Source organism: Echeneis naucrates, chromosome 16 (genome assembly GCF_900963305.1).
Source record: "Echeneis naucrates chromosome 16, fEcheNa1.1, whole genome shotgun sequence".
In the NCBI taxonomy this organism is placed as follows: Eukaryota; Metazoa; Chordata; class Actinopteri; order Carangiformes; family Echeneidae; genus Echeneis; species Echeneis naucrates.
In genome coordinates, this window is record NC_042526.1 from 3,257,616 (window position 1) to 3,271,411 (window position 13,796).

The 13,796-nt window shown below is 42.0% G+C and overlaps 2 protein-coding genes across 3 annotated transcripts in view; both read right to left on the bottom strand.

Moving 5' to 3' along the window:
- Positions 1 to 9,821: 9,821 nt before the first annotated feature.
- LOC115056035 (chromosome alignment-maintaining phosphoprotein 1-like) lies at positions 9,822 to 12,453 on the bottom strand. Its single transcript, XM_029522264.1, has 2 exons — positions 10,891 to 12,453; positions 9,822 to 10,834 (listed from the first exon to the last, which is right to left on the bottom strand). The coding sequence occupies exons 1-2, from the start codon at positions 10,896 to 10,898 to the stop codon at positions 10,081 to 10,083; spliced, it is 762 nt and encodes a 253-aa protein (XP_029378124.1). The 5' UTR covers positions 10,899 to 12,453; the 3' UTR covers positions 9,822 to 10,080.
- A 179-nt stretch (positions 12,454 to 12,632) lies between these two features.
- The window catches only part of LOC115056034 (spondin-1-like), a 66,684-nt gene continuing 65,520 nt past the window's right edge, over positions 12,633 to 13,796 (bottom strand). The window contains exons 15-16 of one of the 2 annotated variants that reach the window (XM_029522263.1): positions 13,295 to 13,555; positions 12,633 to 13,200 (exon numbers count right to left, since the gene is read on the bottom strand). In XM_029522263.1, the coding sequence (XP_029378123.1) occupies positions 13,037 to 13,200; positions 13,295 to 13,555 (425 nt within the window). In that variant the 3' untranslated portion in view covers positions 12,633 to 13,036. Of the gene's footprint in view, positions 13,204 to 13,294; positions 13,556 to 13,796 lie in introns of both variants that reach the window. The other variant, XM_029522262.1, reaches the window with a different exon arrangement.

Sequence of the window (13,796 nt, forward strand, 5' to 3'; positions counted from 1 at the left end):
ATGTGGAAGAGCATGTGTTCCCTGTGTAACAAAGAAGAGGCTAATTTAAGCTAATAATAAACATTATACATATATATTGACTATCTGCTACAATACTTTGTCTAATCCTGCACAAAGGTCCCTTTTCCCCACAGAAGCATCCAAACGCACAACTCAAAAGACAGGTGGTATATTCACAGTCTCTTCAAAACCAGGTCAGTGCAAAAAAAAGGTCAAGAACTCAGGTAGACGTGTCAAAAGGTGAGGCAACAGACAGATTAGATCAAAATGGCACAAGGTACAAGATGAACCGACAATGAAAGAGTCAGATATGATGAGATGATCACACAGTAAGAAGATTAACTTAAAGCAAACACACAGAGGTAAGTCTACGAAAAAAACAGGAAGCATGATCCTAGAAACAAGAGGAACAAGAACAAAAAAGCAAGTGTAACTATCTTTTTTAAACAGTGATATAAATAAGATTCGAGGTAAGAAAAAAAATCATTCTCATTTCACTAATGGGGTATATGAATACAAATATAGGCCACTATGCATAATGAATAGCATCTTCATTTTTTTGTCCCAACCTCAGAATATGGTAACAGCCACAAACACTGATACACACGAAGAAAGACCACAGTCGTGGTTAAAATTATACACAAATACTGGAATACATATATTGCTATCACCCACACCAAGCGTGATTTAAATCATGAGATTTGAAAGAAACAGCAGCTGATTCTTTCTAAAAGTTAATGGAAGTTAACTAATCAGTGACAGTGTTCACAGTGTTCTTCTGCAATTTTGAAGTTCGACACTTTTAAACCGTTTGCTGCGGGCCACCAACTCATACTCTCCATATTCAAAAGTCAAAAGCGTCACTTGACCCTTGGAAGCTATTATTATTATTTATTTTTTTTCAGTCCTACGTTTAAACAGCTTGTACTTCACAGGCAGCTGCTGCTGCAGGCGAGAACAACCTGAGTTACAGCTTGTTAGTGCAGCTCACAAGTTCACCGTGACGCCTCTCACTCATTTCTGGGACAGCTGGACTTTCACCCAGTTTTCATTCGAGGAGCTGCTGCTGAGGACCCCACGCAAGACTTACCGGCTGCTAATGATGTAAAATGTTTTAAATTTGTATTAAATATTAGAAAATAGCTGTTTACTGCTATATCAGTATTTACAGATATTTAAGCATATTCAAATATTCAACTCTGATTCATGACCAACAACATGGAGACAGGTATATAAAAACTTGCTGACTGATGTTCAGTAAATTGTAGTTTTAACATATATATATATATATATATGGAGAGAGAGAGAGAGAGAGAGAACAAGATGTTCTGTTGTGAAGATATCTGCAGTATGATAAAATAAAACACACATCACCACTAAAGACCTCCTCTTCTAATTCTATAAAATGAATTAGACGCATGCAGGGAAGTTGCTGCCGACCTCAGAGCACCAGTGAAGGTTAAGGTGACACTGTGGACAGAACGGTACAGATATGTGCAATGTAAATTATCCTCCAATTCTCCTTACATTCTGCCAAAATTGTGCTGAAAAAGCATTTGAGACTTGGATTTTGTAATAACCTCAAAGTTTCATCAGAGCCGCCTTGTCAAAAATCGCACAAAGTGGGAAGAAAACATTTCAAAAAATATATATATATTAGAACATTCCACAAGATTTCCCTTGTCGTCTGGTTGTTAAAAATGCGACGCAGGGAAGACAAGAACATGACGCTCTGGGTGGGAGATGGCTGAGAAAACAGCGAGATGAAGCAGCAGCAGCAGCAGTGATGTGCAGGCTAAGTGATGTTTGGGATAATATTCTGTCTGAGGCTTCCGGTATTACAGATAGAATGGGATGACACTTCAATTTCAGAGTGTATGAAGGCACTAGGGAACTTAAAAATGCTTCCATGATGACACGGCAGATACGAAAAAACAAACAAACAAAAAAAAAACCAAACGCCAAACAGAAGCCACTGACACTAGTTCTACCGTCAGTAATAACATTATCAGTCATTTACTGCAGAATTCCAGGCCACAGCTCACTGAAGTTAGTGCATCATTTTTATTTTTATGATTGTCATTGTTGTTATTCTGCCTGGATTCTGATGCAAAGCACTTTTTAAGAGGTGTGTGTTGCTCAGTGGAATTTTAATTTGTCTTTGGATGCTCAGATAAAGCGGAGCCTGCTGGAAATATCCGAAGCAAAAAGGTCTCAGGATGGAAAAGCCGCTTTCAGCTTTAGGCCGTCAGTGAGCTGGTGAAATGGACTCATTGAGAAACTGGGAACTTCGACATGCGTCCCTACTGCTCTAATAACACACATCACTACCTGCAGACAAACGGAAAGCAGTCGCTATCCCTGCTTTCGTCGTGATGGCAGCCATCAAGATCAACATCAGAGAGGGCAGACGCCGCTCTGCTGAAATCACACAGCTATCAGCTGTTGCCATCAAAAGATTTTTGATTATGATTGAATGGTTTTCGAATGTGACCATGGCAACTGCAGAATTCAGCTGAAAACCAGGAAGAAATTTCACTGATGTCTGAAATAACAACCACTTCACCAGCAGCGAACCAACACTTAAACTCTCTTGTAAGAAAATGCACTTCAGTGTTTGATTATCCAGACAAGTAAACACTTATTAAACCAAACACAATACATTAATTTAATACTTTCAAATAAATGTTTATGTTTATATATCTTGCTTCTTGATTGGATACATTTGGTTGAACAAAACTTAATAGAGCTTAACAATAACAAAAAAAAAAGCCAGTTTTTGAAACAAAAGCCATCTACAAAATGGGGCCAAAACACCAGGCAATAATGCAGAGCCTGCTTTGGTTGATATCGCATTAATTCATGCAAGTCAAACCTTAAACATGCTGCTGAAGGAGATGCAGAACAAGATTTGCAGTCCTGTTTCTGACCATTTTAAAGACAATCATCTCCCAAAATGAATTATTTTGGGTCTTCAGACGTTAAGTGCTCCACCATCTTCTTCAAATCCTACAGCACAACGGGGACAGTGAACTAACTTGGAGGACAGGAAATCCAAACAACTGCTAATGTAACATGATAAAGAGAAATAAAGAGAAATTATGAAATTCCTCTGTTTTCCAAAGTTTCACGCCAGTCCTGTTAGGAATGTTTCCTTGAGATCCAGTTAGTCCAAGGACAAGAGAATCCCGATCATCGCAGCCCTTTTTTGTTGTCAAACACTGAGTACAGTCATCCAAACTTGTCCGTCAGTCACATTCTAACACTCTTCTGTCAGATTTTTTAAGATGCCAAAATCATTTCCTCTGGTTGTCAGCATTTCTGAGACTGTAAGTCTTGATGGAAGATTAGTAAATGGGATGGAAAACTATTTCCAATTGGTCATAATTTATTTCAGAAATTTCCGAATCTCATGAATTGAAGCACTGAAATAATGCAGAGGATTCAGATGATACGATTGCACTTAGTGTCGTACACAAACAAAAAAATCCATAACCCAGACTGACTCAAGTTGCAACTCTGAATATGACTCACTTAATCGATAAACATTATATAATGGGATCGATGAAAAAGGCTTCTCCTAATAGATGTTGGACTACTTTGTCAGTTTGTGTAGGCTCCATGTTCTGGCAACGCTTAAAATTTGGGAAACGTTTTTAAACAATGCCCAGTTTTGAAAGAAACTCTTAAATGTGCCACGACCATTTTTTTTCTGTAAATTGGTGAAAAGAACCAAAATTTTGAGGAACCTCACAAGAGGCCAATTTTATGGTGCACTTAGAAGACTAGTTTAGACCTGCGAGGAAACATTCTTTGTGTGAAAGTCCCTTGCAGTAACAAAGGGAGGTTTTAATTTTCTTCCAGTTCTGGTAATTTCTGTAAATGCAGCTTTAGAATAATTAGCATGCTAACACACTGTTAGCATTTAGCTTAAAAAGCACTAATGTTCCTCAGAACAGCCTGACTCAGCTGCCGGCGTGGCGATGGCCTCATCTTCTCTTTCTTTTAGATTTCTTTCTTCTTTAATCTCAGCTGTGTGTTGGCTCATGTAATTTAATTGCGTTTCCAGTTTTTGATTCTCTCAGAGACTCATTTCGGTCTCAGCAGAGCACTGCGGTTTAGTAGATGTTAAATAAGTACATAAATACAGATGTGTACTGGGTGTCCTAAACTTTTTTTATTTAAAAAGCACTTTTCATACAGATGAGCAACGCAAAGTGCTTCACATTTAAAAAAAACAGACCTCTGCTCTGAAACCTTTGCACTTTAATGTGCTGCTTGACAAGCCGACGGAACTACAACAACTAGAATTAATGGCAAATTTTTCTCAAACAAAAACGTATCAGTGCGTTGGAGACCGAATGAGCGAGGGAGCTGCAGAGAAGTATTTGGATGCCTTCATCACAAATTCTGTCAGTGACAGTTAGGCTTGTTGTTAATTCTGCTTAAGCAGACATGTAGGTGTGGAGCTACAGCTTAATTTGAATACCCTCCCACACTCCGCTGCTTTGTGCTGCTTTGTGCTGCTTATCGTCCCCACTCCAACCATTGTAACATCTCAGCGAGGATCGAGGCCTCGCTGGATCATCGAGTCAAATATTTACTGTGAAGTGGAGAGAAACTTAAATGACCTCAGGGGTAAAACGCTACTCCCAGTACAGTTGAGTACATGTGCGTGTGTGAGAGACATGGGGGGAGGGGAGGTGGTGCTGAGATACAGTCCCATCAATAAGACAGACTTCCAGGAAGGAAGAACAAAGAAGGTTTCCTATCCTCCGAGTTGAGTTTGTTTTTTCCGCAAAATAACAGCGATACCTTCTAAAGTTCCGACCAAGTCCATCGCAGGTGCTTCCGGTGGAAAGGTGTTTTCTCATTAACTGTAATTCTCGTAAAGTCTGATCTCGCGACACTCCACGGTTCTCGTCAAATCTCGTCACATCCGGCGAGGTGTAAACATGAAAAAAAAAAACAAAACAAAACTAACTCATAAACTCATGAAAGTGTACAAACTTTTGCCATAAATTAAAAAAAAAAAAAGAAAAAACGAAACAAAACGATAACAACAAATAGAAAAACATGACTGACAGCAGAGAAAACTTTCAAATCCCCACGTCAAATGAAAGTCCAGATTCAGGAAAAGATTCAGATCTACATAGAACTTGTTTTCTTCTGGTTTCTTACACGACTTCAAGTCTGAAAGGAACTTTTGTTACTGATTACTATTGTCTTTGGTAGAAATATTTCTAATATAGAAATATTAGAAATATTAGAAATCTGTTGCCCATGGTGATCAGCAAGTCTCTTCTTCTGTACTGTCTAACGGAGGAATCAAAAAGAGATGCTTTTCTTCTAGATTCTCATTTCTCTCTATACTGATGGGGAATAATGTGATTTACCAACAAATCATTTACAAGGTCACTAGTTTATGAAGTCATGCATATTGAATAAATCTCTTGTAATAATCCATTCATTATTCATTCATGGATGTTTTAGCACCTTAAAAGAGCATAGGGGCACGTATGTGTATTTTTAAAACACGCCAATTTTGAGAGTAAATTTACTTATGTAGATAAGATCATTAATATTTCACATCTGCTGGCAAATTGGAGTGCTGCTCTGGATTGGTGCTGAGAGCTGAGAGCTCCCAGTCAGCTCTCAGCTGTCTACCAGAGCTAGCAAACTATATACGGCAGAGCCCCCGGGGACGGGCTGACAGATGACAGAGAGCATCCCGGGAAAGAACCAACAACTTCAAGAGATTGCGTATTGAAATCTGAGGCCTTTCTGTGTGGAGTTTGCATGCGTGGGTTTCCGCCCACCGTCCAAAGACATCATGTTTGGGTTCATCGGTGACTCTAAATTGTCCGAAGGTCTGAGTGTGAGTGTGAGTGCTTGTTGGGCCCTGTCTCTGTGTGTTGGCCCTTTGGATTGGATCACCGTGGAAGGATAAACTGAGTCAGGATTTCACTGTGCTGTAACAGAATAAACAAATTGCTATCAGAATTGATAGAAGAAGCTCTTGAATATTGACATAGAAGCTGTAGGATATTTAATATGAGAGATCACCGACCGGCCTGATGCTTCTCTGTTAGAGTCCTAATAGATCAATAGCACTGTAAATTATATTCAACTTGAGCAGCAGGAGCTTGTTAAAAACCAACGTTTTTACATTATTTTGTGGGGGGTTGTCACAAGTTGAGCATGCTGATTTAGTTTGAATCAGCTTGCATAATCTCAGCTGTGTGCGTGCTCTTTTCGAGTTTGTGTTCTATTTGTTCGTTGGCTTTATAATCCCACTACTGATGCTGTGATGGCCCAGTTTCTCTACGAGGCGTCACCCAAGTTTCTTCCTATCTTTAGAGGCAAACCAGGGGAACACTATGCAGATGTGCTGTTAGGGGACACTATTAAACCAGACTGTGAGTAGGGAAGTGACGTGTTGTTACATTGCTGCAGAGCTGTCCTCCATCTGTCCATTCGTCTGTTCATCCATCACCTCTTGCCTGTCCCTTCGGTGTTGTCATCCCTCTCACAGCACACATGCACAAACAGGTGACTCGAGAAAATTGTTATAGCCGCCGCTCTCCCCACTTTTACTTCTCTTTTCCCTCGCGAGTCGCGTTGTAACACAAATGCAGAGGTATTTTTGATGAAAAAAGAATAGATTTGGTACAATGAGTCATGGGAACAATGACATTTTTTTCTTATATGAAAGACCACAAAGCATTCCTGTACCATTGTTGCTGGAAGAGACCAAAGCCATTAAGGAACACTGCATCTGTCCACTTGCATTCTTCCCAGCTGGCCATTACAGGATGTTAACCAAAAGACCACCTTCTCCCATCGCTTCACGGGCTCTGACTCAGCCGTTTGGCCATTGCAAGTTGGTCCCGGTTTCCATTTTCCTGCTTCAGCCTAACATGCCTGCCTAACGTAACCCACCCACTGATAGCTGCCATGGCAACCAGGTGTCCTTCAGTGATCATCACTTCCCCTCTCAGTAGTCATAATATCTTGGCTGGCAGCTGCATATTGTGAATAGCTGCACATCAGTGCAAAGAAACACTTAACTTTTCTTCTACTGGAGTTAGCATGCTAACCAGCTAGCTCAGCTCCATCTCACCACTTTCTGTCACGACGACATCATCGTCTTTGACAGTGACTCACTTTAGTCTCCAATGAGCCCTGAAGACGAAACGCTGCCGCATTTGTCAAGCAAAAATCACCGCAACTGTAATCGTAAAACATTGCTGCTCCTTCTGTATGTCGTTTCCTGTCATCACATCTCTGGCCAATTATTTATGATGAATATTCTGTGTCCACAAAAACTGATGCGGCCTCGTGGTGTGCTGACACATTTTCCCTGTACGACATGATGATGCCTGACAGAAATCATTACGCCTGTGTGGAATTAAAGTTTTCTACGTGCCCACTGTATGCTTACACAGATACATCCACATCTGAATGGCTGCAGGTCTTCTCAGCACACAACACTTGGGAGCTTTTACTTTTTTTACTTCACCCCCAAGTTCAGTGATTTGTCATTTCACCTTACACCTGGGGCAGAAAATCTACACAGATTTAGTGTTATGCACGCCTGTTGACCACAATTACATCGTCAATAAAACCTGTCAGTCAAAGTGTTGTTTGTTTCCAGGGCAGAAAAAGTACACTAAAACTCTATGTCAGTAGCAGTAACAACTAAATGGGGCTAATTCTTCCACTTGGTTCAGGCCAGATCCAATTAGGAGGACTGAATGAGTTGATCTGATAAATAGTTATGGCAGAGTTGTGTTTTTCTGAGTACGATCACCTGAGGTGAGTTAACGTGGTCTGTAATTATCACAGAGGAGACGATGAGAATAAAAACCAGGCTGACCATTAAATGTTTAGGTGTGATGTTTCTACACATTAATCCTCACACACTCACACACAGGCTCTTGGTGCATAGGCATGTGATGGACTTATGCTCTTAGAGGACAGAAAGACATACTTAGAAGAAGTGTACATACAATGACGGTGAAAGACAAGCGAGGAAGCGGATCTTATGTAATACCTGTCTCATTATGTGCTACAGAAGTCAACTCGATACCAGCTACTACAGCGATTCTCTGCGCATTAGTGTTGCACCATGATTGTAAAATGTTTCATATTAAACATGTTCATTTCTGCTGGGATGTTTTGACTTCGGAGTTTATGGAGACTCTCGTGGCCCTTTGCAGCTTTTTGTGCTCCAGTGTGGGCCTCATTTTGCTCACAAGAGATGGTTGGGTTTCCACTGAATCTCCTGTACACTAACCTTTCAAATTCCATTTGGGTTGAATAAACTGCAGACCAACTTATCTGTGAAATCCACTTTTCTAAGGTGTACATCTGTTTCACGTCTGCTGGGAAGGTCGGTCTCTGATCAGCTGTTAAACGCTTCATTCAGCACACGTTCTGTGTCGGCCGGTTGCTTCATTGAGAAAACACGACAAAGAACACCAAAAACATTCCCACTGTTCGTGAGCACCCTGACAATCAGCATCACACGCATCACTTTGGGTTTTCTGGAACACATTTCCCAACATGACATTCAATATTTGGAATCGAGGAACCTTTAAAAGGTTTGAGCAACACGAGTCTTCTTGGGGCATGAATAATGAAAATTTTCTCCATTGCTACACATCCTTAGGTAAATTTGTTTTTAAGGTTTTAAGAGGAATGGAGTGTCACAAAGTTCTTCACACCTGTCTGAAGCTGAAAGACCTCATAGTATGAGCTCAAAAACCCCAGCCACTAACCAACTGCAGCAAAACATCATTCAGTATTGATCATTAGCAGGCAAAAAGCTATGGAGCTTCAGCTGGCTTTTATTATTCATGAGCATCCTTTACTCACAATGTGTGGGCTGACTTCATAACACCTGAGGTCCATGATTGTGATGCGCAGTTCAGCCTGACGCACAACAAAAGTTCAAGACCAGTGGCAGAGGTGCCGCTCATCAGAGTTACCAATTTCATGCTCAAAACAGTAGAAAGGTGGATGACTGAATTTTTTTGTATTGTTCATGAAGAACCTGTGAAAATTGTGGCGTTCTGAAGTAGTCACATTGTCATAATATGTCATCAGTCAGAGGCACTTTTTCACAAAGTGCTGCATTACAGCCAAATGAAAGAATCTCTTCTCTCTCCTGTACTTTTTTCAGTTTGTGATTTACGAGATCCCCAACTGTTAAATTGTTGGATAGGTCCTTTAAAAGCAATGTCGTGCCTAAAAGAAAGTTTGATTTTTTCTTATTTTTTTATATGTATGTCTACTACAAAAACAGTAATAACCAACTAGAGGTTATTAAGGTAAAATGGCGTTGTGTGGTTTTATATGGATATCTATACAAGTATTTTACTCTCACTGTCATCTTGATCAATTGCCACACAAGTTACAGGTTTTTACATTTATGTTCTTCTGCCACCATCTAGTGGGTTCAAGTTGCAAGTACATTATCAGGACTACAAAAATGAGGACTAATTAATTATGACCAAGTATGTTTAAAAGGCAAATAATAAAAAGGTGAAGCACAGTTAATAAAGAGAATCATACAAATTAAATAATTTTCCCAAATTCATTCTTGTATTGTTTGACACTTGTTTTAATACCTCAATACTTTGGATCCCACAGATGATAGTGTGAGTGAAATTATTTTAAAAATCAACCAGTGTTTTCTCTTTGCATTATGCATGGAATAATGGAAATTACACAGCCATGCTATCGATTCAAAATCACCTTTATAACTCTGCCCAGAAAAGACTCAGAAATAACTCCAGGACTTAAGGATGTTCACATTTACATTTTTTATTGTAAAGGTGGTTTCTTACAAAATAGTCACATGATACAGAGACCTTTGGTGATGGTTCCTTATGAAAACAGAAACAAACTGTGACTGGATCTGCTAAGTAACCATAAAAAAGACTTTACTCATCACTGTCATCAAGGCAATACAAGAGAAAAGTGGAAAAACTAAACAAAAATAATACATGGAAATACCGTGTGCTGTGACCAAAGCCCCCAGAAGACTTCTGCAAGCTGAGCTGTCCTACACATCTAAATACCGCAAGCTCCAGGACTGAGGCTCCAGGACTGAGGCTCCAGGACTGAAGCTCCAGGACTGAGGCTCCAGGACCGGGGCTCCAGGACTGAAGCTCCAGGACTGAGGCTCCAGGACTGAAGCTCCAGGACTGAGGCTCCAGGACCGGGGCTCCAGGACTGAAGCTCCAGGACTGAGGCTCCAGGCCTGAGGCTCCAGGACTGAAGCTCCAGGACTGAGGCTCCAGGCCTGAGGCTCCAGGCCTGAGGCTCCAGGACTGAGGCTCCAGGACTGAGGCTCCAGGCCTGAGGCTCCAGGACTGAGGCTCCAGGACCGGGGCTCCAGGACCGAGGCTCCAGGACTGAGGCTCCAGGACTGAGGCTCCAGGACTGAGGCTCCAGGACTGAGGCTCCAGGACCGGGGCTCCAAGACTGAGGCTCCAGGACTGAGGCTCCAGGACTGAAGCTCCAGGACTGAGGCTCCATGACCGGGGCTCCAGGACCGGGGCTCCAGGACTGGGGCTCCAGGACCGAGGCTCCAGGACTGAAGCTCCAGGACCGAGGCTCCAGGACTGAAGCTCCAGGACAGGGGCTCCAGGACCGGGGCTCCAGGACCGGGGCTCCAGGACTGAAGCTCCAGGACCGGGGCTCCAGGACTGAGGCTCCAGGACCGAGGCTCCAGGACTGAGGCTCCAGGACTGAGGCTCCAGGCCTGAGGCTCCAGGACTGAAGCTCCAGGACCGGGGCTCCAGGACTGAGGCTCCAGGACTGAGGCTCCAGGACTGAGGCTCCAGGACTGAGGCTCCAGGACTGAGGCTCCAGGACTGAAGCTCCATCAGTTGGTGTTTCTCAGGAACCAGCAAAGGCTGAGACAGTTAACTGTTTTAAGACAACATCTACGACTGATGAAGCATCATGTCCAACCGAAGTGATCATTTGTACACATGCTAAAGTAAGATCTTCTGACAGACTGAGCGTTATCGCAGGTTTAGTGCTACATTAGCTGAAACAACAGATAAACAGCAGTACAGTATATAAAGACTAATTTTAACAGTATAAAACATCTCCATTTGAATGTATCTGTTTATCAGGGAAAGGTTTTTTTAGTAATTACATCGTAGTGTGGTTAGATAGTAGGTATACAGTACATCCATAAGACTGTAGAGACATTAGCATCTATGTCTTGCAAAAAAAAAAAAAAAAAAAAAAAAAGAAGGAAAGAAAAGAAAATCCAATTATTTCAGTTTGGTTGTTTGTTTGTTTGTTTGTTTTTTGTTCTGAATTAAGTGACAGTTGCAAACTTTATGTATTTTAGACTGGAGCTGAAAGTTTGACTGAATGTGCGTTTTCCAAAAGCTTTGTGTCATAAGTGAAGTTTTTTAAAACATATACAACTGCAGAAACTCAGTGATGTATGAAATATTACTCAGTCTATTATGAGCTTTTTCCTCATGAGCAGAATGAGCCGATCATTTCATTTTCACCATATTGTTCTTTTTAAGGTAATATGTTGTTGTTGCACGTTGGAGATTTAGGGATCTTCTACACCATCATTGATTTTTTTGGTGTGGTGGCGTCTTTGTGAAGAAAAATACAATCTGGCTGAAATCGAATCTTTTTGTTTCAAGGATCTGCTACCATTGAGAGTGAAACACAGTGACATATGTTGAGTTTAGCCCAAATTAAATAGATCAAAACGGCTCTGGTCAAAGAACTTTACTGCTGCCAGTCTGCAGCAAAAAGGCTTTTTGTCATTATTACTTGAGCAGCTATTTCAATAAAGACTTCTACGTGTAATTGAAATTGTTTTTGTGGTAGCTGATCTCCTCCATGTTTGGTCAGCAGTGGTGAGTCTTTCGGTTTTTAGTTTTTTTGTGGCTGCGTGTGTTGCCTCTTACTCATCCATTTCATACCAACCACCGAGCTCCAACTTCATGGAACAACAGTGAGGAAAGGGGAGATTTGTTCTTCGAGTCTGACCTTCACCTTATTGATGTTTCTCCCCCGGGTTTGTGCTGTTCTCTGATTTAAAGGCCGGAGTCAGGGAACAAAAGTGTGATGGTATAAAACACCATCACAGAGATTTTCTACAGTTCTGCTAAAATGTTCAAAGATTCATCTTTGGGGTTTTTTTAAGCCACAATTTCAGACGTCCCTCTGTGCAGGTGTGGGTGTATGATTTATACACAGCACTGCACAACTGGGGTCCTCCGTCCTCTGTCTGATTAAGACAATTGAAATGTCTGCACAGTTTTCAGTTACAGACTACTCAGCGTCTTTCACGCAGCAGGAGGCTTTCAGCAGGAATCTGAATCAGGACGAGCCTGCTAAAGCAAATAAACCGATCCCGGTACGCGGCAACAATAATGGCATTTCAAGGTACGCAAGAAAGCATCTTGGTGCAAAGTGGACACACACCACAAATCACCGGCTCCTGTGGGGGCTACTCTTCAAGAACAGGAGCAGAATTTGACAAATTCTCAGGAAATACCTGGATTTGACATTATTTCATGCCTGAGAGGCCAAAGCGGGTTAGGGTTAGGGGGTTTGTCAGTGGGAAAGCTACAACCTGAAAAGGTTTTGTTTGTTTGTTTGTTTGTTTATTCTTTTTTTTTTTTTTTTTTGCAGGACACAGATATGACTCTCTAATACTTCCATTGTGGTCTAAAGTTAAAGTCAGCCCTGTTAACTAAATGTCTACAATGGCTTCACTAAACAGCGCTTCACCTGCTTCTTCTTCTTCTCCTCATCTGTTCTCCTCCTCCCCCCTACTTTCCCCAGTCATCCTTTTTTTCTTTGTCTCATCTCACCCTCACCTCCCTGCAAACACACACACACGCACGCACACGCACACACACATACAAAAAACCCAACCCCAGCCCCGTCATCTTTAACAAATAATCCCATGTTTTCAGATCTCCTGTATTCCACCTTCAGCTCCCCCCTCCCTTCCTCGGCAGCTCAGAAGAGCCCCCTAGCAAGGATGAACGTTACAGGCACGGATCTCCTTCCGGTCCTTACAGCTGGCCATCTGAGCCCCCTTTGCTCTCTTCCTCACCATCATGAAGCGCTCCTGGATTCCTCCCCTGCACGGTTTGGTGCATTCGGTCCAGCTGGTCCATGGCTGCATCCTGCAGCCTGCTGAAGGAGACGAAAAGACAGGAGCATCTCAGCTGGTCGCTCCGGAACAGATGATTTCACATTTAGGACAATCCAGATCACAATCACCAACCTGGCTGTTCTTCCAGTGCTGCGTCTCGACCTTGTTTCCCCCGCCTCCTCCTCTTTCCTCCACCTCCTCCCCCTCGCTCCTCCTTTGTTTTCGTCCGGCACTTCCTGATCTTGCATTTCTTCCTCTGGATGGTCTCGGGACAAGTGGAGCCGCCGAACTGCGGCTCCAACTTGACCATGCGGGTGCGGATGGTGTGTCCTTTACCGCAGGACTTGTTGCACTCGGACCATTCGGACCACTCTGAGACCATGCAGTCGACGGCTGCATTGGGGGAGGGGAAGGTTGAGAGTAAGAACACAGAAAAATGGTGCCGGTAAACTTGATGTGAAATAAAATCCACATCAACTTTTCTTTGAGCTGTCATTCAAATCGCCTTTCCACTTTTCTGAAAACAGAGCATGTGAATGATAATGTCTCACCCACAGAGAGCTGCAATCTTTCACATTATCCAAAATGATACAGACGTTTAAGAGTTACGAAGACTGAACATTTTCTTCTAATT